The 21,946-nt window shown below is 50.1% G+C and overlaps 2 protein-coding genes across 2 annotated transcripts in view; both read left to right on the top strand.

Moving 5' to 3' along the window:
- LOC138004142 (uncharacterized) overlaps positions 1-21,946 on the top strand; it is a 30,084-nt gene that overhangs the window by 7,116 nt on the left and 1,022 nt on the right. The window contains exons 6-8 of the mRNA XM_068850577.1: positions 20,785-20,839; positions 21,044-21,103; positions 21,552-21,946. The exon at positions 21,552-21,946 is cut by the window's right edge and continues 1,022 nt beyond it. Of these exons, the coding sequence (XP_068706678.1) occupies positions 20,785-20,839; positions 21,044-21,103; positions 21,552-21,655 (219 nt within the window). The 3' untranslated portion in view covers positions 21,656-21,946. The remainder of the gene's footprint in view (positions 1-20,784; positions 20,840-21,043; positions 21,104-21,551) is intronic.
- LOC138004466 (uncharacterized) lies at positions 7,125-7,757 on the top strand. The gene has a single exon (XM_068850994.1). The coding sequence runs from the start codon at positions 7,125-7,127 to the stop codon at positions 7,755-7,757; it is 633 nt and encodes a 210-aa protein (XP_068707095.1).

Here is a 21,946-nt window from a genome sequence, read left to right as displayed (position 1 = left end):
CTCTGTTAGCCTCTGTGCCACCCGAGTTGCCTTCGTACGAACAGGTGATGGCCACGATGCCCCTCGAACAGAAAGATCCACCGTTCGTGGTATCCTTGGCTGAAGGCAGGGTGCACCATGACGTGCCTTTCGAACCTACTATGACCACAGACTCGCCGTGTCCAGTTCCTGAACCACCACCACCCGTGGTGTCGCCCTCGTCGTCCCGATCCTCACCGCCGCCTCCTTTGGCCGGCGCGAAGGACGTGCTGTGCCCGTTTCATGCCACACCGTTGACAGGTGGTTTGACCAAGAATGGGGCTCCGTACCTGTACTGCCGAGATTACGATGGAGTGTGTCCTTTGTTCGTGATGGGTGCCGATCGAATCCAGACCTGGATCGATGCCATCGAGGCGCAGCTGCATGAGGATGTCCGACGAGGACCCTGGCATTGCTACCATCAGGAGAAGGCGCGTTTGTCGCGGACGGTGAAACCAGACTCGCCCAACAAGGATCGTTTCTTCTTGGCTTGTCGTCAAGAGGAATCGTGTAAGTTTTTTCAGTGGGTGGATCTGGCCTGGGGCAAGACGATTCTCAAGAGACGTGCCGAGGGCTACGATCACGATACGGTCCAACGGATCTCTCGGGAAGAACAGGAGAAGTGGCAGAAGCACCGTGAAGAGCAAGAGAAGAAGAGGATTTTCGGACCGTTGCCGAATCATGAGTACGTCAAGAAGAGGATGGAGAAACGGGAGGAAGAATGGTGCCGACGATTGGAACGGATCCGTCCCATCACACCAGGATTGCTGAAATCTTGTTTTTTTGATTTGAATTTTGATCAGATTCGTATCGATTCCGGAGTGTATAAAAGTCAGTCCATGTGAAATGTTTGAATAAAAGTACATGTGATGATGATGTCGTGTGCTGAATTGGGTCGTCGGGTGGTGAGGGTGGGACTCGAACAAATCGTACGTCTGCCTTATCGCGAGTACGGACGACGTCTCCGTTGGTCGATCTTGACCTGGATATGTCGAGAATTGATGACCTGTCTCGAAGGAGACGATCAATGGGACGGGTTGCCCACCCAAGAACCCGTGGATGCCATAGCCACGTTCGCCGCTTTGAAACGCAAGGACGACTATAAATGGCCTCATTTTGTCGTGTATCTGACCTGGTTGACGCGAACTCTGGGACCCGAGAGAGCGTACGCTACGTGGCAGACGTTGGAACAACGGTACTTGAAAGAGCTGCCTAGTCTCTTGGAGTTGACCGTCCGACTCCTTCTCACCAAGACATGCCGAAGCGGAAGAACCGCCGCCGTGCTTCCGGCGTCACCGCCTACACGGATCCCGGCACGCCCGGCGCTTTAGGTGGCGTGGCCCGCTATGCCAAGGCCCAAGGGTTGTCCTTGAAAGAAGCCCGAGACGAATTGCAAGGGGAATTGGCCTATACGTTACATCGTCCGGTCCGTCGACGTTTTCAGACGTCCCCCGTGTTGGTGTTCCACAAAGACGATCAATGGCAAGCCGATTTGGTGGAGATGCAACCTCTCAAGAAATGGAATGGTGGAAATCGATACCTCTTGACGGTCATCGACGTGCTGTCCAAGTATGCCTGGGCCGTTCCCGTCAAGAACAAGACCGGCGTGGCCGTGACAGAAGCGTTTGAGAAGATTCTGCGACAGAGTGGACGGAAACCGTTGCGTTTACAGACGGATGCCGGGAAAGAATTTTACAATGCCCCGTTCAGAACCATGTTGGAACAAGAAGGCATTCACCATTTTTCGACGCACGGGGATGCCAAAGCTTCCATCGTCGAACGTTTTAATCGTACGTTAAAACAACGCATGTATCGTTATTTCACGGCACGTAATACGCGAGTGTATGTCAAGGTGTTGCCCCAACTCCTCGACGGGTACAATGGGAGTCGGCATCGGAGTATCGGTATGGCACCGCGCGACGTGACGGAGAAGAACGAAGGTGCGGTGTGGTCCACCTTGTACGGCAAACGCCTGAAACGGCGTCCTCGTCCCAAACTCAAAGTGGGCGATCGTGTGCGACTCAGCAAGAAACATCGTCCGTTCAAGAAAGGGTATCTACCAGGTTGGACCGAAGAAGTGTTTGTCGTACAACGCGTGGTACCCGGACCCGTGGTCACGTATAAACTGAAAGAATGGGATGGCACGCCTCTCGAAGGTAGTTTCTACGAAGAAGACGTTCAGAAAGTCACCGTACCCGACGAAGCCTTGTTCCGCGTGGAAAAGATTTTGCAACGACGCAAGCGACTCGTGAAAGTGCGTTGGTTAGGTTGGCCTAAGAAATACGATAGTTGGATTCCTCGTTCGGCGTTGCGACATGTATAAAAGAGATACAAAAGATGTAATAAAGATACCATACACGATGTCTCGTTATGTGACGTTGTCGAGTCATGTTCAAAAATCCGAATTCCCCGACAACGGTCCTTCCGAGTTTAAAGTCCGGCTGCCTAGCGAACGTGTTTGGCAGCAGGACACGGATCGTTGGGAAGTGGGATTGAGTGGCGTCTTTCTGCCTGACATTCCACCGCCACCACCGCCACCACCTGTGTTCCCCGAGAAGATCCTGGTTCACGAGTCGTACCATGGCATAGGTCATCCAGAGACGTGGAGTAAGGAAGGATACGTGTGCATGTTTTTCTATACCACCTGGAAAAAGAATGCCAAGGGAGAGATGCATACCTTTCAAAATCAACGAAGGGTCATCTGGTTATCGGAGCTCACTCCATCCGAGACGGGTGTGGAATTTGTCAAACAGATCCTGGATCTGATGCAACAGAAGATCCATCAAAATTTGAGTGCCGGAGAACATCTTTACTTTGAAGTCACAGACACGAGTCAGACCCCTCCAAAGACGACGCGATACAATACTATGGCCAAGTTTGTATGGAAGGGAGACGACTTGCTTTTGGATAATACGCTCGTGTATCAACAGGGAATCATGTGGAAGTATTTTGGATGGGTCAGCGAACTGGCTTTCCATATGGGATGGTTGACCAAGACGGTGATACAACACGGAGTTTTTCAGCCACTACCGGGTCACTACAAGAAAGGACCCAATCTCCTCATCGAAGCCATTGACGAGACCGCCCCAACACCGGATTACACCCAAGAACAGTTTCGCGACGGATCCGTCTTTCCGTCGTACCCTAGTGCTTTTACCAAAACCACCGGGCCGGTAGCCTTGGTCGCTGAAGGTTCGGGATGGCATGCGTTCTATAACAATGCTCATTTCTTGGTGATGGCCAAAGCCTTCAATTGGCGGTTCGTGCGCTTGAACGAGGCCTTTGCCCGATTGAAACCCACACCCTTGGCGAAGCAACCGATCGAACGTCCCCTCTTTGTCTACATCAATTTAGTGGAAAGTCAATGGTTGGAGGAGTCGTACGACGAATTGCTGCGTACCGTTCCCTATAAAAGTGGAGGTGTCTGGTGGGAACCACGACAGGTGCATTACCATCGCCTACGCGGATCTGAGATCGAAACGGTCCACGTTCGTATCAAGGAAATCGACGGGCGTCCCGTGGCCTTTCCTAAAGACAAGACAAGCACGCTCTGTCTTCACTTTCGTCGTCGTCATGAATCGCATCGTCGTGCTCAGCGATCCTTCGAGAGAGTTTCCGGATAATCGGACCAATACGTTCAAGTCGCGACTTCCTCAGGTGGTCCAGTTTGAAGGGGATTGGGAGGTCGGATTGACATCCATTTCCATACCCGATAGTGGTTTGGATCTCAGTAGTTTTCTCTCCGATGGTGCTAGCGTGATACAACTGAGGTATCAAATCTACAACACATCGACAAAAACTCTCACGACCCGTTCGGAAGATGTGTGGCGCAATAATGTCATCGAGAATTCTCCGTTCATCGTGGATGGGGTCGGACTCATGAACGCTTTGATCAAAGAGATGGACTGGGAGATCACCGGGACTCTGCAAGGCATGGCGAATGGTATGGTCGAGGACGCACATCGACCGACCTTTCGCTGGGAAGGAGAGATGGCCATCTTGGAAAAAAAGGATATTGGAGTCCTGGGAAGTCGTCCTCTTACCGGTAATAACGTGGAACTGAAAATCGTCAAGGATTTGGCCTTTCGCATGGGATGGTTGAAAGTCGACAACAAGGGCAAACACAGTCTGGGTCCCAATCTTCGATACAGTCTCTATGACAAAGAAACTAAGAAAGCAACGCGGGTGTCCAATACGGAACTAGCCTTGGAAGCGTTATGGATGGCCGATACGACCTGGCTTGTTCTGAGTTTCACCGTAGAGTGGCACTTTGTCAATTTGAACACGGCCTTCCAGCAGGCTCTAAGTCATACCTCCCGAAGCTTATTGGTGTACTCAGAGGTGGTGAGCAGTAACGTCATGGGAGATGCCGAACATCCTTTGATACGAGAAGTCCACTATCAACGACGTGGCGGAGGGGACGTCTATTTCGAACCGACGCATATTCAATGGATGCCCATGCGTCGTCGTTACTTGGATGTCATCGAAGTCAGCGTGGCCGAGAGTGATGGACATCTGGCTGACCTGGGAAGAGGTCATAGAACCATCGTCACCTTTCAGTTCCGGAAACGGAAATGAAAAAAAAAACGTATAAAATGAAGACACGTCGTGGGTTATCATTTTTCTCATCATGCGTGGGGGTAGTTTGACACGGTATTATCCTCCGTACCTTCGTGGATCGGGTGCTACCGAAGAGTTGATCAAGATTGCCTCGCCCGTTTTGATGAATGCCATGCAAACGGGACTTCAAGCGGCGGCTAGTGGTCGTTCGTTCAACGATGTCGGAGGTGTGGTGGGAAATTCGTTGAAACGTGGTTTGAAACGAAAAGCGGGCGCTTTGGTGAAAGCCGGTCTCAAGGCCGGGGGACGACATGCCTATAAAAAAGCCAAACGAAGTGTGGCATCCATCTTTAGACGATAATGATTCACCGACCGATGGTCGTCCATTCACGGTTGCGTCGACAACGCGCCTACCGTCGACGTCAGTCTGCCCCTACTATAAAAGGCAGGACACCCGTTCAGTACGGTGGTTGGTTGATCCCGCACCTACCGAGAGCACCACGACGACGACGACGTAGAAGAAGAAGACGATGAGTCTGGAACTGTTTACCATGCCGTCGACGGACATCACGGTCGATTCGTACCGGATGATCCCGTACAGTGCCGCCATGACGGGTATCGTACCCATCACCTTTACCGTTCCCGGTTTGGACGAATTTGTGGATTTGGGACGTAGTTTTTTTGAAATCGAACTGAAACTGAATTCGGCGTCCACCAACGGTATCGTGACCGATGCCAACAGTGCCTCGGATGCCAACAACACCAAGTTTGTGTACGTCACCAACAATCTGGCCCACGGTCTCTTCAAACAGATCAATCTACGGTTGGGTGGTGTCTTGATGAGCGAACAGACCGATACGTACATGTACAAGTCTTTCATCGAAACCCTCTTGAATTACAGTCGAGACGAAGGCGATACGTTGTTGGCCCCTCAAGGTTGGGTGAATTACCTGAACGTGGAAGAACAGCTGGCAGCCGCGGGAGGCGACGACGACATTTCCACCACCGCCGGATGGGCGCACAACAGTACGAATGCTTTGAAGACGGCCACCAAACTGTTTTACGGCAACAACAAAGCCACCATGATCATGTATCCTCATCTGGCCGCCATGCGAACAGGACGTTTGTTGGTCCCTCGCGTAGAAATGGTGATGGAACTGTTTTGCAACACACCAGATTTTTTCCTGTTTGGGACCAAGACCAGTGGGACAGGGGTCAAAAGATACGTCACGTTGGGTGCAGGGGATATCAAAGTCACTTTTCATCTGTGTCGCGTCAATCTGAATGTCAGTGTGGGTAACGAACTGATGGCCAAGATCGATGTGAAAGGTCAAATGGCGAATTATCCTATGGTCAAAAGTCAAATCCGAACCTTCTCGTTCGATGGCAAGACCACCTTGTGGACCGAAGACCAATTGTTCACAGGTCGTCTTCCCGACCGTTTGGTCGTCGGACTGCTGGATAGCAAAGCGTTCAATGGGGATTTGGAGTATTACCCGTACGCCTTCCAAGATTTTGGGGTGAAGAGTATTCGTCAACTGGTAGGTGGGGAAGAATATCCCTATCCGACGTTGGAATTGAATGGTACCGATACGCGGAAAGACCGGTTGGGCTATCACCGTGTTTTGGAAGCCAGCGGTTCCCTGACGAATCATCGCCCTCACCTGATCCAGCCAGGAGATTGGGGATTCGGCAAGAATTGTACCTTGTTCATGTTTAACAATGTGCCTAGCGGAAATGCCGATTCACCGTATCATCGAAATCCCAAACAAAAAGGCAAGCTGCGTCTGGAAATCCGATTTAATGCCGCTCCCGACAAGAACATCACCATTTTGGTGTTTGGCGAATTCGAAGACAGCTTCCAAGCCGGTACCAACGGAGCCGTCCTGTATCAAAAGTACGAGTGAACAGACATGGAATTTGTACCCTTGAGTGACGTGACCTTACGCGCCTTGGCCTTGGACGATCCGATCCTGAAACGCGTCTTTCATGGCGTCCATCCCTCCGACGGGCTTCCGTCGCGTCCACCCCGTACGACACGGGCCGCTTACATTGTCAACACGGATCCACGAGGGGAACCGGGTCAACATTGGTTGGGACTTTGGACGGAACAGAATCGGTGTGAAGTCATGGACAGTTACGGACTCCCCATCACCACCTACCAAGCGCCCGACCTGGAGAGATGGCTCGAAGACGAATGGGATGCAGTGCAATGGAACGATCAGACCCTTCAAGCTTTGAACAGTACCGCTTGCGGTCATTATGCTTTGATGTTTTTGAAAGAAAGGGTTCGGGGACGTACCATGCCCGAGTTTGTGCAAACCTTTTCTCCCCATGATTTTGTAGCCAACGACCGAAGGGTGGGTCGACAAGTACGTCGCCAAATCGTCCAAGAGATCAATACCTTACCCTGCCTTCAAAGTTGTACACCGCATGAACCGATTCTTCTACATTGATGAATAAAAAATTTATTTCATCATTTGTCGTGTCTTTGTTTTATGTAAGGGTATAAAAAAGATAAGGTGCAGTTCGATCGCCGAGGAAGGATGATACGGCAACCCAGTAGTACGATGATCGTCGGTCCCTCGGGGAGTGGCAAGACGCAATTGACCGAAGCCCTCTTGACGGAAGGCGATGTCTTTGAAGGAGGTCGGACCAAACCGTGTCATTACTGTTATGCTGTATGGCAACCGCGTTTCGAACGGATGAAAGGTCGTGGGATCCGATTTCACGAAGGGATCCCTGACATTTCGGATCTTCGACAATGGTTTGGAAAAAGTCAAGGTGGCATCTTGGTCTTGGACGATCTCATGGACGAAGGTGGGAACGACAAACGCGTGTTGGATCTATTCACTCGAGAATCGCATCATCGGAACATCACGGTGTTGTATTTGTGTCAAGATTTATTTCCACCCGGCAAGTATGCCAAGACCATTTCTAGGAATGCCCACTATCTCTTCGTGTTCAAGAATCCTAGAGATCAATCGGGATTTCGAGCCTTGACGTTGCAAGCCTTTCCCGATCGATGGCGTGACGTGCTTCGTCTCTTCGAGAGGTGTACGCAACGTCCGTACGGGTATATAATGATGGACCTTCATCCCGCTTCAGACGATCGGTACCGACTGTTCAGTTGTGTGACACCGTCAGATGGTCCGACTCAAGTGTGGAAACGTGAATGAGTAGTCCAGGATCCCCGTTTGCCCATTGGGATCCCTCGGATTATCAACGTGCCTTGGCAGAGTACCGACGACGACAAGCTCCTTCCACACCTTCCACACCTTCCACACCTTCCAGTCCCGGATCACCGTTTGACCAGTTTCAATTTGAACGCAATCCCTCTGAATATCAAAGGGAATTGCAAACGTACCGTCAACAGCAACAACGACGGAGAGCTAAAGAACGCGCGGCTCGTCGACGTCGAAGACAAGGAGGACGGGCTTTGGCTTTGAGTGAACGACTCGAGACCGCTCGACACATTCCTCTAGGAACCCGTTCGTTCTCTGAACCCAGGATGACGTCTGCTCCAGCCGGTGTAGGGAGCAGGACACCGCGGACGTCCCCGGCCGGTGTGGGGAACACCATTCCCAACATGGCTCCCAGAAACAGCCCGGCCGGCGTCGGAACACGAACCCCCAACAGTACGATTCAAGAGTTTTTGGAAACGTTGGATCAAGGTCGTGTGCCGACACCCGAACCCAATGTCTTGTTGGAAGAACTGGGTCTTGGTACCGGGGGATTAGAGACCGATGGATTTGTAGCCCAACGACAACTCATGATGCGTTCTCTTTTGGACGGGAGTATCCCCGTCGCTCAGAGAACCCAGATCCAAAGAGACTATAACATCTCCGACCAAGATTTACAAGATTTTGCCGCTAGTGGTCCTTCCAATCGTCCTACCACTGGAGGCAAACGCCCGCGTCCCACGACCGGAGGCAAACGCCCGCGTCAACGTCCTCTCCCAGCAGGTTCTCCTGCAGGTTCCCGCCGTCGAGGTAGCGGTGGGAGAGGCGGTGGTGGTGGTGGTGGTGGTGGCGGAGGTGGTGGAGGTCCTCCCGGAGGAGGTGGCGGCGGTGGTGGTGGAGGCGGTGGCGGCGGAGGTTCTCCTGGAGGAGGAGGAGGTTCTCCTGGCGGAGGTTCTCCCGGAGGGGGCAGTCGCCGTGGAGGTCGACGACGTTTGAACCAGGATGGACTTCGTCGTCAAATGGATTTGTTATCTCAAGACGCCCGTCAACGAACGGATGGACGTCGTATCCGGAACATTACCCATACCAACACCGTGACCACAGTCTACGAAGATGGTGGCACGCCCACCGTCCGACGCACCTCTTCCCGCCTCAGTAACCCATAAAAGGACATGCGCAACGCCACGATGTCAATCATGCCCAAAACCAGACGACGACGACGACGACAACAACGACGACCCCCACAACGTGGACGCGGCCTCTTGACGGTCCTAGGCAAAGCTGTGGCTGCTGGGTACACGTTGGGAAAAGACAAGAGGTATAAAAGGATGGGCGCTAAGGGCGTCACCGGCCACTATGAAGCACCCGAGTATAATTACGGTATGATGAAACGGATTCTCAAACGAAAACCTTGGGCGCGAAAAATGGTGATGGATCGAATGATGCGTGGGGATCCACATCCTTTGAGGGGACTATGAAGCAAAGAAGAAGAAGAAGAAGAAAACCCCCCGTCCGACGACAGCGTGGCGGGGTGCTTCCTTTGATCGTGGCAGGCGCAAGTGCTGCCCTCGGAGGCGTGGCTGCTCTGGCGCGTAAGAATGCTCGGACCCGAGCACGTCACCGTAAACGGTACGATGACATGGTGGCTCGAACGCGAGCCGAAGACGCTCGCCGTGGAGACGATTCGGCCATTGTGTACACACACATTCCTGCCTATAAACCGCCTCGTTATAAAGGTCAAATCTTCCTAGAGAAACTCAGAGGTCGACGATAACTATAAAAAGGACAGTCCAATCGATCCCATGGTAACAATGGCACGTCAACGTGGTAGCGGTATTTGGTTGAACGGGAGACGTCAACGCGGACGTGGTTTACCCATATGGGTGCAACGGGGCGGCAACCTGATCATGTTCCCAACGGCTGTCCCTAAACTTCCTAAAGGACGCCGACGACGACGACGACGAAAACGACCAGGAGTGCTCCGGGTATAAAATAAAGAACGCCCCGGATCGATAGCCCGGAACACACCAACCATGTCGTGGAGGATACAACGACAATGGCCGTTTCTACGGAGCGTCTTGAAAGAAGCCGATCATCAAACCCGTCGGGCACGCCTTCAGGCTGCCAATGCCGATCAAATCAATGCCGTGAGTGAATTGGTCATGAACACGATCCGAGGGAACGTTCCTGTCTCGTCCAAGATAGTGGGACGCCTTCGACCTTACGAAAAGGTCTTGGGGGACATGTCTCGTCGAAAACATTCTATTAAAAAGCGACGTCAATTGATGATGAATCAGACAGGAGGAGCTCTTTGGGACGGTCTGAACGCCGCTTGTGACGTGGTACGACGAAGTAAAGGACACAGACTAAACACGGCTTGTGACATCCTAAGACCCAAAAAACGATGAAAGCGTGTCGCCATCGGATTCCTGGTTGCGTTCGTGCTCAAATACCCTATCTGGGTTGGTTTCTACGAGATCTGACCCGATTGTCGGGAGAGGACCGTTTACGAAAACTCTACGATGCCGTGGATCAAAAGATCGAGGCCATCAGTCAACTGGCTCGAGAGATTGTCAAGGGACGTCTGCCTTTGTCCAAGTACACCCTGCTCAAGATTACCGAGACCCCACGAGATCGAAGAGTGTTACGGGTCATCAGTCGTTCGAGTTATACCATAAAAGCCCGACGAAGGATGATGCGTCGACATTTTCATCGAACTCGATTCTGGGTCGGATTGCATACGGCGTATCATCATTGTGTCAAGGATCATCTACAACATGGACGATGGTTGGTGTGATAACACGTGGACGCAAGGGCCTCGTTCGTTCTGTGCCCTACAGGATCAGATACGGGGGCTTCGGCATCGTGTCCGCGAACAATGCGACATTGTCCGTCAATTGACCGATCAGTTGCAAGAACGCAATCAGAACTTGGAGCTTGCCGAACAAAAGATGGGGGTCTTGCAAGAACAAGTCTGCGAATTGAATCGACATTTGGAACGCGAACGCTACGAGAAACAGAACCTCTACTATAAAACCAGGGAAAGACGCGACGATCTCAATACTTCACGATGAGTGAAGTGGAGACCATTCCAGGATTTGAAAACAAAGTCTTGATCGATCCTCAACGACTGCGTCAACTCGAAGACGTGTACAAGGAACGTCTGACCGAAAACCTGCCTTTGGCCAAAGCCGCTCGTATCGCCGCCAAACAAGAAGCCGTTCTCATGTCGGATCAGATTCCTCCAGGGATCAAAAATACCTTGGCTACTTCTCTGGCCGACCAAAAGAAACGGTGGACCAAAGCCGTACGACAACCTATCGGGTTCGGACCGGATGCCGACGACGAACGCGATGCCGAAGCCGATGCCTATGCGCAAGGACCCTTACACTCCATGTTGACGCAGTTGGTGAAGAAGAAGAAGAAAAAGACAACACCCGAGACCACGCCCTCGGCACCCCCTAAAGCTAAAAAACGACTTCGATTCATCACTCAACCTAAAGCAGTCCCACCCAAAAAGAAGAAGAAAAAGTCACCCCCCAAGACACCGGTTCCCTCCGTCGACTGGGGACAGCTTCCGTTTCAAGGAGATCCCAGGATGATGGGGAGTAGTGTGGCCGACTACATGGAGAGGACCGCTCAATCGGTCCAGAAAAAAATTCGTAAGAAGACAGGTCAACGCCGACGTCCGACCGAAACAGATAAATTGCAACGCCCACCCGGTTGGTTGGATTTCGATAAGAAACTCAAACGACGCTTAGATGGCGAGGACTACTAAGAGACGGCGACGCCAGCGACGACGACGTCAGCGAGGTGGCAAATTTGACGTGCAGAAGGCTTTAGCCAAGACCGGGATCGAGTTTCATTGGCCTGGCTATCAGTACATGGGTCCTGGCACCAAACTGGCCAAACGACTCAAACGAGGGGATCCTGGCATCAATCGTTTGGACAAGATTGCCAAGACCCACGACATGGATTATGCCAAGGCCAGAAACTTACAGGACAAGTGGAAAGCCGACGACAAAATGATTCGGGCTATCAGTAACCTCCCAGGCAAAAAGAAGAAGACGGAGAAAGTGGTCAAGAAAATCATGCAAATGAAACGTAAACTCAAACTTTAATTGGTTAACATTTTTTCAACGAAATTTACGATTGAATATTCTTGTCCGACGAAGGAAAGGACCGTAAATGTCAATAAAAGGTACAAAATAAAAATGTCCCGTCTTTTGATTCTTCTTGATCTGTTTTTCCGGGTGCCATAGGGGTTGTCTCCGATAACGCCAGGCTTCACGAAGGGCCTGTCCTGTTGCACAACAAATCAGACTACCAAACAGCATGACCGCTCTCAGGTGACGCCGTGCAGGGGGTAATTGGAACTGCAATAGAAATGAAAATGTCCATCAGATCCTCGTCTCATACGATAGTAGCGAAGACGCCATATCTCTGCACATCTCCATGGCTTCCTCAACCAACTTTGGGTAGGACAACATTCATGTAACTGAGGCTGAAACAGGGTCTGGATCTGGAACGAAACAAGAACAATAAGGAGGTCCCATACTGTGATAACATCTCGCCCGTACCACCAAATGTCCTTCGGTATTCTGGTAAACAAAATGTCCCTCCTCGTTACGGACCATGATCTGACGACGCCATACAGGCGGATCCAAATAATAAAGGGCCACGCCCCGATCCTCCTCCAATATCTCCTCCACCAAATCCTCATCGTAAGGGTAGATGACACGTAACTGAAACGATCCGATGCCTGTAATGGTGTCTGATCCTATATAATTGTAAAATCCGTATCGTGACACAATGGCATCGATGATGGTCAGTTCCTGGACTATCGTATACCGTTCTCCATAACACTCCACACAGTAACGACGATCCTCGTATGCCACGTACTCCTCGACATCCGGGGGAATGCTGAGCAGCTAAAACATAAACAAAGACACGCCTGTCAAACGTTCCTCCAGTAACATGAATCGAACCTCGGGCGTATAGGGTCGTCTCTCGTGCACATGAAAGCGACCACTCCACGTACAAAAACATCGGTCGGCACGGACCATAATCTGAAAATATAAGTTCATATAAGTTCCCATACAGCGTGAGACTGAACCATTCCCCTATACGATAGGGTCAGGTCCGTTCTCCTACGAGGTCTACGAGGTCCATACGTCCAGGGTCTTTGACAAGATTGTACATGTTCCCGTGTCGAGATACGTCCGTCAGATCGGTAAAGACAACGTGCACATGTGATAGGTCCAAGGTAACAGCAAAGAGAGTGCCAGAGTAGAACCCCTTCCCCACAAGCGTACACCACCATGATCTACGAAAAATTCATCAAGACGTTAGTCCCCATAAGACACGCAACTGATAATGACCATTCCACACGAGGCTATAGGATCTCTGAACTGCAGCCGATTTTTCCCTACGACGTTTGTAGGTCCCCTGACAATGTCGTGCATGTTCCTGTGGTGCTATGTTCGTTTGTGGGTCATTGAGTCGATCAAGACAATACATACATGTAATGGGTCCATACGAACAACAAGGTGAATCCCAAAACGTAAATCCTTCCCCATTGGCGAACACCGTCATGAACTAAAAATAATAATAGTGAGCATCATAATAATGCTTAGTAGAGTCATAGTTTGGGTCACAGCGATTCATTTCGTCTTTGATAGATCGTCAGACACGGTAATAAACAGCCTCTTCCTTGGCGTAATAGAGTCTGTTGCGGTACGATCCAAAATTAGGCAGATTGCACCAGATCTAAACAGAAAAATGACATCCATGTTAATAGGAGAATCGACTATCGACGACGACGACGACGACGAATACGGCCATGAGAACCGACCGCCCTCCATAACTCCGCTATAATGTCTAGTTCTTTTTCCGTCCAACCCCTCTCCAATGAAAAGCGAGTGGTACATCTGAGGATACACCAAGTCTAATGAAAATTAAAAAAACAGTCACCATCGTCTCTGAGGACAGCACGCACACCAACACCAACACATAGTCGTATTCTAAAAAACATAACATAGGTTATCGATGTTTGTATACGTTAACGAGACCAGAAGACGGATCCCAAAAATCCACGTCAATCGCCTTCCACAACTCCGCCGTAACCTCCATCTCTTTTTTCGTCCAACCCAGTTCGTAAGAATAACGAGTAAACTGATTCAGACGACACCACATCTAATAATAAAGAGAACGAAACGTTTGAATCAGTATCCCGTCCCAATAGAGACCCGTGCCCCTAAGACGAAAGCAATAAGAAGTACACGATCCGTATCCATAAGAAGTACAGCGTCCAGGCGGAACAAAGTCTGGAAAGATGGACGGAAACCATGGTCCCTGTCAAGAAAACATGATGGCACGGTTACCATAATAAGGAGATTCGTGAAAAGTATATGCGGATACACGACCACCCGAATGACAACGACGACGTCCGTAGGAGACTTCCAACCCGTCACATCGACAACGAACGAGACACCCGTAACACAAGCAACCAAAGTAATTGAGGTCCAGTCGTTTCAAACAGTGAATGCACGTGGCGGCAGTCTCCGTACAACGTTGAGGACACACCCACTTGATCCAAGTCCATTGATCCCCTGACCTCGGTGGATAACCTCCACGAGTCCTATGTTCCTGCACCACCATCTATTAACAAAAAGAACCTATCTTAGAATCTCATTCAAGTAACGTCGTCTCCAACGAAGCTGCTTCATCGTTCTCGGAGGACGTGCCCGTCGCCACATCCAACAACCATTCCTCCATACCCATCTCGATAGCCTCTCATCCCCGAACGTATCCTCAAATTGACAAATCACCTACGAAAGAAAAAACGACCTATCTTAGAATCTCCCTCAAATAACACCGCCTCCATCGACGCTGCTCCTCCGTTCTCAGGGGTCGTCTCCGTCGCCACACCCAACGATCCTCTCTCCATATCCATCTCGAAATCCTCTCATCTAATGTTTGTTCCAATTGACAAATCACCTACAATAAAGCAAAAAACTGGGTCCAACTATACCCCTGACACAAATAACACCAGTCCCCCAAATCATGACGACACGGTGGAAACCCATAACCCACGTCACAGGTACAAATCAAACATCCCGGACGACGGTAAGACGCATAAGACACCCCACAATTACAGTCACAGTCCCACGTTCTACACGTCAATTCCACATAACTGCAACGACATTCCCATTCGACCCAATGATGATCCACTTCCGACCTAGTGACCACCATGACCTACAACAAAACAACGACAATGAGGAGATCGAAACGGCATACACAAAAGACCTCTCCGGTAGACGGGCCATCGACACCAACGACACACGACCATCCCTTCTGGACGACGATTGTATATGCCCATACAATAACGATACCCCGGACAACCCAACATGCCCAAAAGACAAGTCCGACATTTCATGCGTCGGCTTCCCGCAGGATTACCCCCGGGGGCAAACCGTCGGCACGGTCCGCATTCAAAGACGATAGTCGATTCTCCTACGTACGTCGCCGTCATCTAAAAGACATCAAATAAAATAAACGAATCTATCAGATTCGCTTCGATTTCCACCCAATACAAATACCCGGTACGTACCGTGCCATGTTGAGCGCAACGTGGTAGACGGAGTAACTCTTCGTGAATGGGGTTCCAACGTTCCCTCCGGTCCTTCTCTCGTTCCTTCTCCTCCTCTCGATCTCGAACCTTCAACACATGTTGACGTACTTCGGGAGGCAACAGGTCCCAATACGAAGCCTCGTTTCGGGTCGCCGGAGTCTTCTTGGTAATCCGGCCTTCTTTTCGCCAACGACCATTCTCTTGCTTGACCCAAACCTCTTGCTCATACTCTGGGTCTTGCTCCACCTCCATAGTACGTCTGGCGACTGCCATCTCCAGCGCACGTCTCTTGGGTTCGGATGCCATGACTTTTTTCTGAGACTCCTCACTCGATCGAACTACTTAACAGGAATCGTTCCACCAATCCCCATGCTCCTAAGGGGTCACATGACTCTCTGGGGGGATACCCCCCCATCCCCCCAGGAGACCTATCTCGCTCCGGATTGGTCCATCTAGGGTACACGTCAAGGTCGTTCAAGGTGACTCTTTCTCTATAAAAGACACACCGTCTTCTTCAAACAAGAAAACATCTCATCATGGATAGCGATAGTGATAGTAATTTGGTTGAAGCACTCGACGCGTTTGAACAAATTGGAGGTGCTGCTCCAGGACGTTTCGTCTTTGAAAGACTTCCTGTGGTCGAACGGCGTAGTGTCCGTCTCGGTGTTCGTGAACGCGTCTTTCAACTTCGCCCTCGACAGATTGGAGCGTTCATCCCCCGACAACGTCTCACCGATGCCCTCGTGCAAGGTCTTCGTACCGCTCTAGATGACTTAATCAACGATCAAGACATTCCCGATGGCGATCGCATTTACATCGCTCTAGCCTCCAATCGTATCGCCAATGCCTACAACGGTTGGGGACTACGGGCCGGAGAATGGCGCGCTCAAGGTCCGCGCGTGGATGCTTTACTTGGGAATCTTTCCCACATGCTCAACTCGAACGAACAATTTGAGATGGACGATTCCTTCACCCTCTCCTTCGTTCATGTACGCGGGGCTCCCACCGGTTCCGGTTACAAAAGAAAACATTTACCAGGGCATCAAGCGTCGACGCGTCTCAGAGAATTCAAGCGCTGTGTCTTACGTGTTCCACAGGATGACCAAAATCTATGCTGTCCACGCGCCATCGCTCTCGCTCGAGGGGTCCATCAACATCGAGACGATCCTCGACGTCGCCGACAATGGACCCGCTGGAACCATCGTCGCATGACACGAGCGGCTCAAGAACTTCTAGAGGAAGTCGGTCTTCCTCCTCAACCCTGTGGTCCCGAACAACTTCAACAACTCGTCACCGCTCCCAGTCTTCAAGACTATACTCTTGTGGTCGTGGATGCCAACCGCGCTTATGCTTGTTTTGCTTACGGTCGTGGGGACACATTGTTAGGACTCTTACACGAAGACGGTCATTACGATGCCTTGTCTTCCTTACCCGGGTTCTTCGGCCAAGATTACTTTTGCAGCCAATGTTTCCAAGCCTACCATCATTTGGGTCAACATGCCTGCCGTAACAATCGAACCAATCATTGCGGCGCCTGCTTGCAAAACGGATGCCCTGATCATGCCGAGGCCTACCGACAGTACCGCTCGGCTCAGACACCCTGTATTCTCTGTGGACGTTCTTTCTACGGAGACACGTGTCTCCAAACCCATCGGACCAAGACCCACGCCGGTCAACCCGCGGATCCTGAACATCCTTCCGTCTGTGCCACCCGTCGTCAGTGTAAAGAATGTCACCGCACGTTACGTGGCCTCAAAGAGATCCGAACTCATCGGTGCGGGTATCGGAAATGTTCGTGCTGCAAGAACGACGTCGACGTCCATGCCCATCGTTGTTTCTTACAAGTCGAAAAGACCCCCGCCGAAGAACGACGCTTGACACGGCAGCGACTCTCTTTCCAAAGGATCCTAAACCAAGGACTGGCGCCTCTCTTAGAAAACGAGGCCGCTGGCTTGCACGCTTTTCTGGCGGGCGATAACGACGACGACGAGGAGGAGGAGGAGGACGATGAGGAACCGCCCTTGCACGTTTTCTTTGACATTGAGAGTATGCAAGTCGAGGGACGTCACGTGCCCAATCTGGTGGTGGCCGAAACAGAAGACGACGACGATCCTCCCGTCTCGTTCCAAGGAGATGACTGTCTCTTTCATTTTCTGGAATGGTTAGGAACACTGACCGAAAACGGAATGCGACCCCTAACAGTCATCGCTCACAATTTCAAAGGGTATGACAGTTATCCCATCATCGACGAACTCCACCGGCAAAAGAGAGACCTGGACCAAATACGAAACGGTGGGAAAGTCCTCCAACTCACCTACCCTCACGAACACACGACCATACGCTTCATCGATTCGCTCTCCTTCTTCCAGATGCCACTGAGCGATTTCCCCAAGACGTTCGGGCTCACCGAGCTCAAGAAAGGATACTTTCCACATCTGTTCAATACCCCCGAACATCAGACGTATGTAGGCCGACTTCCCGACAAAACCTTCTACATGCCCGACGGCATGTCCGTCAAGAAACGTCGCGACTTTGATACCTGGTACGACGATCAAGCAGCACGAGAGGTCGTCTTTGATTTCCAAGCCGAACTCTTAGCCTACTGCCAATCGGACGTGAAACTCTTGAAACAAGGATGTCTCACGTTCATGCGGGATTTTCAAGCACGCGCTGAATTCAATCCCTTTGAGCAAATGACGGTCGCCTCTGCCTGTAATCGCTACTTGCGTATGCACTGTATGGAAGAGGACTCCATCGCTTCCGAACCTCCCCTAGGATGGCGAGGTCGTGTCAATCATTCCCAAGCCTCCATGGAATGGTTGACGTGGTGCGAACACCATCTACGACAACGAGCCTACCTGGCCCTCTCGCCGGAAGAACACGAGAACCACGAAGCCCTAGCTCGTGCCTACGGACAGTACGACGCTTATCATCCCTTGCATCGTCAACGTATCCAGCATGCTCGGAACGAGGGCGAGTACCGTATTCCCGGTACCCGATACACGGTCGACGGTTACGATGCCGATACCAAGACCGTCTACGAATTCTGCGGGTGTTTCTGGCACGGATGTCGGACTTGTCATCCCCAACGCACCGACGTGCATCCGACCTTACTCGATCGCACCATGGACGAGGTCCGTGCTCTCGTCGACAAGAAACGTACGTTCCTCATCAACCGTGGGTACCAAGTCGTGACCATGTGGGAATGCGCCTGGAACGCTCTCAAACAAACCAATCAAGACATCAAAGACTTTCTAGCCCGTCAACACCTCCAAGCCCCCCTGGAACCACGCGACGCTTTTTACGGGGGTCGGACCAATGCCGTACGTCTCTACGCGCACGTCGACGAGGAGAAGGAGGAAGAGATCCGATACGACGATTACACGTCCTTGTATCCTTGGGTCAACAAGTATGGCACCTATCCCTTGGGACATCCCACCTTCCTCTACGAACCCGACACCACCGATCTCTCGCCTTATTTTGGTTTGGCCAAATGTACCGTTCTTCCACCCCAACGTCTCTACCATCCCGTATTGCCTTACCGTAGTCACGACAAACTCACGTTTCCCTTATGTCGTACCTGCGTCGAAGAGAACATTTCCAAACCTCTTTTGGAAAAGACGCATGCCTGTCATCACACGGACGAAGAACGTGTCCTCGTGGGTACTTGGTGCACCCCCGAACTCGACGTGGCTGTACAGAAAGGTTACGTCATTCAACACGTCCACGAAGTATGGCATTTCGATCAGCAACGTACGGGACTTTTCCAATCCTACGTGAACACGTGGCTCCAAATCAAAGAAGAAGCCAGCGGTTGGCCCGAAGGCTGCACTACCCCTGATCAGAAACAAGCCCACATCGATGCCTACTATGCTCGGGAAGGCATTCGTCTCGATCCCACCAAGATTGAAAAGAACCCTGGACTCCGAGCCCTGGCTAAGATGATGCTCAACTCCATGTGGGGCAAGTTCGGGCAACGGAACAACAAGACTCAGGTCCGAGAATTCACCGAACCTCAACCGTTCATCGAGTTCCTCGACAGCGATCAACACGATGTCCGTTACGTCAGTTCCCTCACCGAAGACCGGGTCGAAGTCCACTACAAACTCCAAACGCACGATGTCCTGCCTTCACCTAATCTCAACATCTTCATAGCCGCCTTCACCACCTGTCATGCCCGACTCCGTCTCTATCGAGCCCTCGATCATCTCGGGGAACGCGTCCTCTACTTCGACACCGATTCGGTCGTCTATCTCCATCGTCCTGGCGACCCACCTTTGGATCCTCCACGAGGCGCTTATCTCGGCGACTTCAAGGACGAATTGGACGCGGGCGATCACATTGTAGAATTCTGCTCGGGCGGTCCCAAGAACTACGGTTACAAGACCAAGAACGGTCACGTGGTATGCAAGGTCCGCGGTTTCTCCCTCAATGTCGAAGGGATGACTCAATTGAATTACGATGTCTTGCGTCAAAACACTCTGGATGAATTGCATCGTCCTCTAGACCAACCGCGTACCACCCGTGTCACGCAATCTCACACCATTCAAAGAAATGCCAAGACGTACACCTTAGAAACCCAGCCTTCTCACAAAGATTACCGGCTCGTCTACTCCAAACGGGTCCTGGATCCCACCACGGCCCAGACCTACCCTTACGGTTACGAACGGTTCACCGAAGAAGATCTGGATCTCGCTCAAGTCTTAGCGGACCTATTTAGGGACGAGTAGACACCAGGTCTCCTCACACGTTCCCGCTTGTAACTAAGTTTATTTGTTTGTTATCATTAAACCGTTGATGATTCGAGAAAAACAAAACACTAGTTCGTCTTGATGTTCCCCCCGGATCTTGGTTCACATTCCAAACATACTTTCTGTGATGTCCCCCAATTATGACGTCGATTGGACTTTGACCCCACCGTCTTAACCAATCCTGTTCACGTGTGCACGTGATAATGGCGGACCTAAAAATATCCACCAATCAGAAGCCGATGCATCTCATTAAAAATCGCTCTCGACCAATCAGAAGGCTCCATTCAAAACCGGCTTATATTCCCCCATAGTACTACTGAATTGCATGCACATTTGAATTTGAATTTGACAGTTTTTTGTTGGATTTTCTTAAGCCGAACTATTCGGTTAACAAACTTAGCAAAGCGATAAGCAGAAAGGCATAAATACACATCTGGTCAATAGCTTCAATGATGCCAAAAACTAAGTCAAGTACAGGTCTTATGGTCAAATGCGTGTGATCAATTATCTGGTATTACGTGAGTCTGCAACCAATGGGTAGTTCTTTCGATAATGATAAGTGGACATGTTACCATTACTGAAAGAAGTTACCCATAGTTCATCTGCGTGGCATACTTCCCTTCCTAATGTTTTCTTGCAGGTTTCGTTCAAGGGAGATTATACTCCAGAGGAGGATCTCTCTGCAACAGTGAATGGTAAGATATTAATTAATTTTTGACTTCTTGCAAACAACAAAAAAATGAAAAACACATTTCCACCAAATAAACAGGTTTGAATCATCAGATTAAAGTGTGAATTAAAATCATCCACAGCTTAGAACATACAGTGTATTACATCCCTATCCCACGAACCGAAAAGTCAGCTAAAAAAATTGAAAATGGAATTGAAATTGTCCACAGATGACTTTCAAAAGAACAGAATGACCACAGAACAGGCCAAGGAAACAGAAGATGTGCAAGGTAACAAGAGCATTAATTTTAGTTGAATGTGTTTTATACTTTAAGACGTCCACTTCATGCAAAGTGGTAGTTCAATTGCTTTGGTGTTTATATTCACATGTGACTAGACTGGATGAGAAAAATATTGTAATTACTGAATGAAACTTTTTCAAAAGTTAACTAAATTTATATTTCCTTAATCAAAGAATTACACTTTGGCACGGAACACATCTGATTAAACCATTACCAAACAAAAGAGTACAGTATTGAAATATATTTATTGGTCTCTTGTGTCACATGGTGTAAGGAGGCTTCTTAATAATAAGTAAATAATCAGACAACAGACCAAAAAAAAGAAAAATATTGAACTTGGAGATTAGGGAAAAGTGAAGAAGAAAAATGAAGCACCATATATGCATTTCACTTAAATTAATTTGCATATACCGGTACATTGATTTTCTTTGAACAGAAGTCACTAACAGGAATGACAATGAAGAAGAGGGCAAGAAAAAAAGAAAGAAGAAGGACAAAAGGTCCAACAGAAAAAGAAAGAAGCAAAAACATGAGACCTAAAGGGCCTATAATATACACTTAACGTATGGTCCCTCGGGAAACAGTAAGTTTTGTTTTCTGAGAATACTGATGTTTCCCCGTGACAAGGGACCATACATACATGTACATTAGTGTATTGTTACATACCTAGATAAGCCCTTCTGGATGAAAAGTTATCAAATCTTTGAAGCTAACCTGAGCATGTGCTGAAGGTAACCCCAGCACTGGCAACCACTGCACAATTGAATCCCACTTGGGATGCATTTGAATTTGATCAGGGGTATGTGAACAAGAATCAACCAATCACAGTAC

Source organism: Montipora foliosa, chromosome 5 (assembly GCF_036669935.1).
Source record: "Montipora foliosa isolate CH-2021 chromosome 5, ASM3666993v2, whole genome shotgun sequence".
Taxonomy (NCBI): Eukaryota; Metazoa; Cnidaria; class Anthozoa; order Scleractinia; family Acroporidae; genus Montipora; species Montipora foliosa.
This window is presented reverse-complemented; position numbering and strand designations above follow the sequence as displayed.

What these genes read in the sequence shown, in the direction of transcription:
- LOC138004466 (XM_068850994.1), top strand. Translation starts at nt 7,125, where the DNA reads ATGATACGGCAACCCAGTAGTACGATGATCGTCGGTCCCTCGGGGAGT.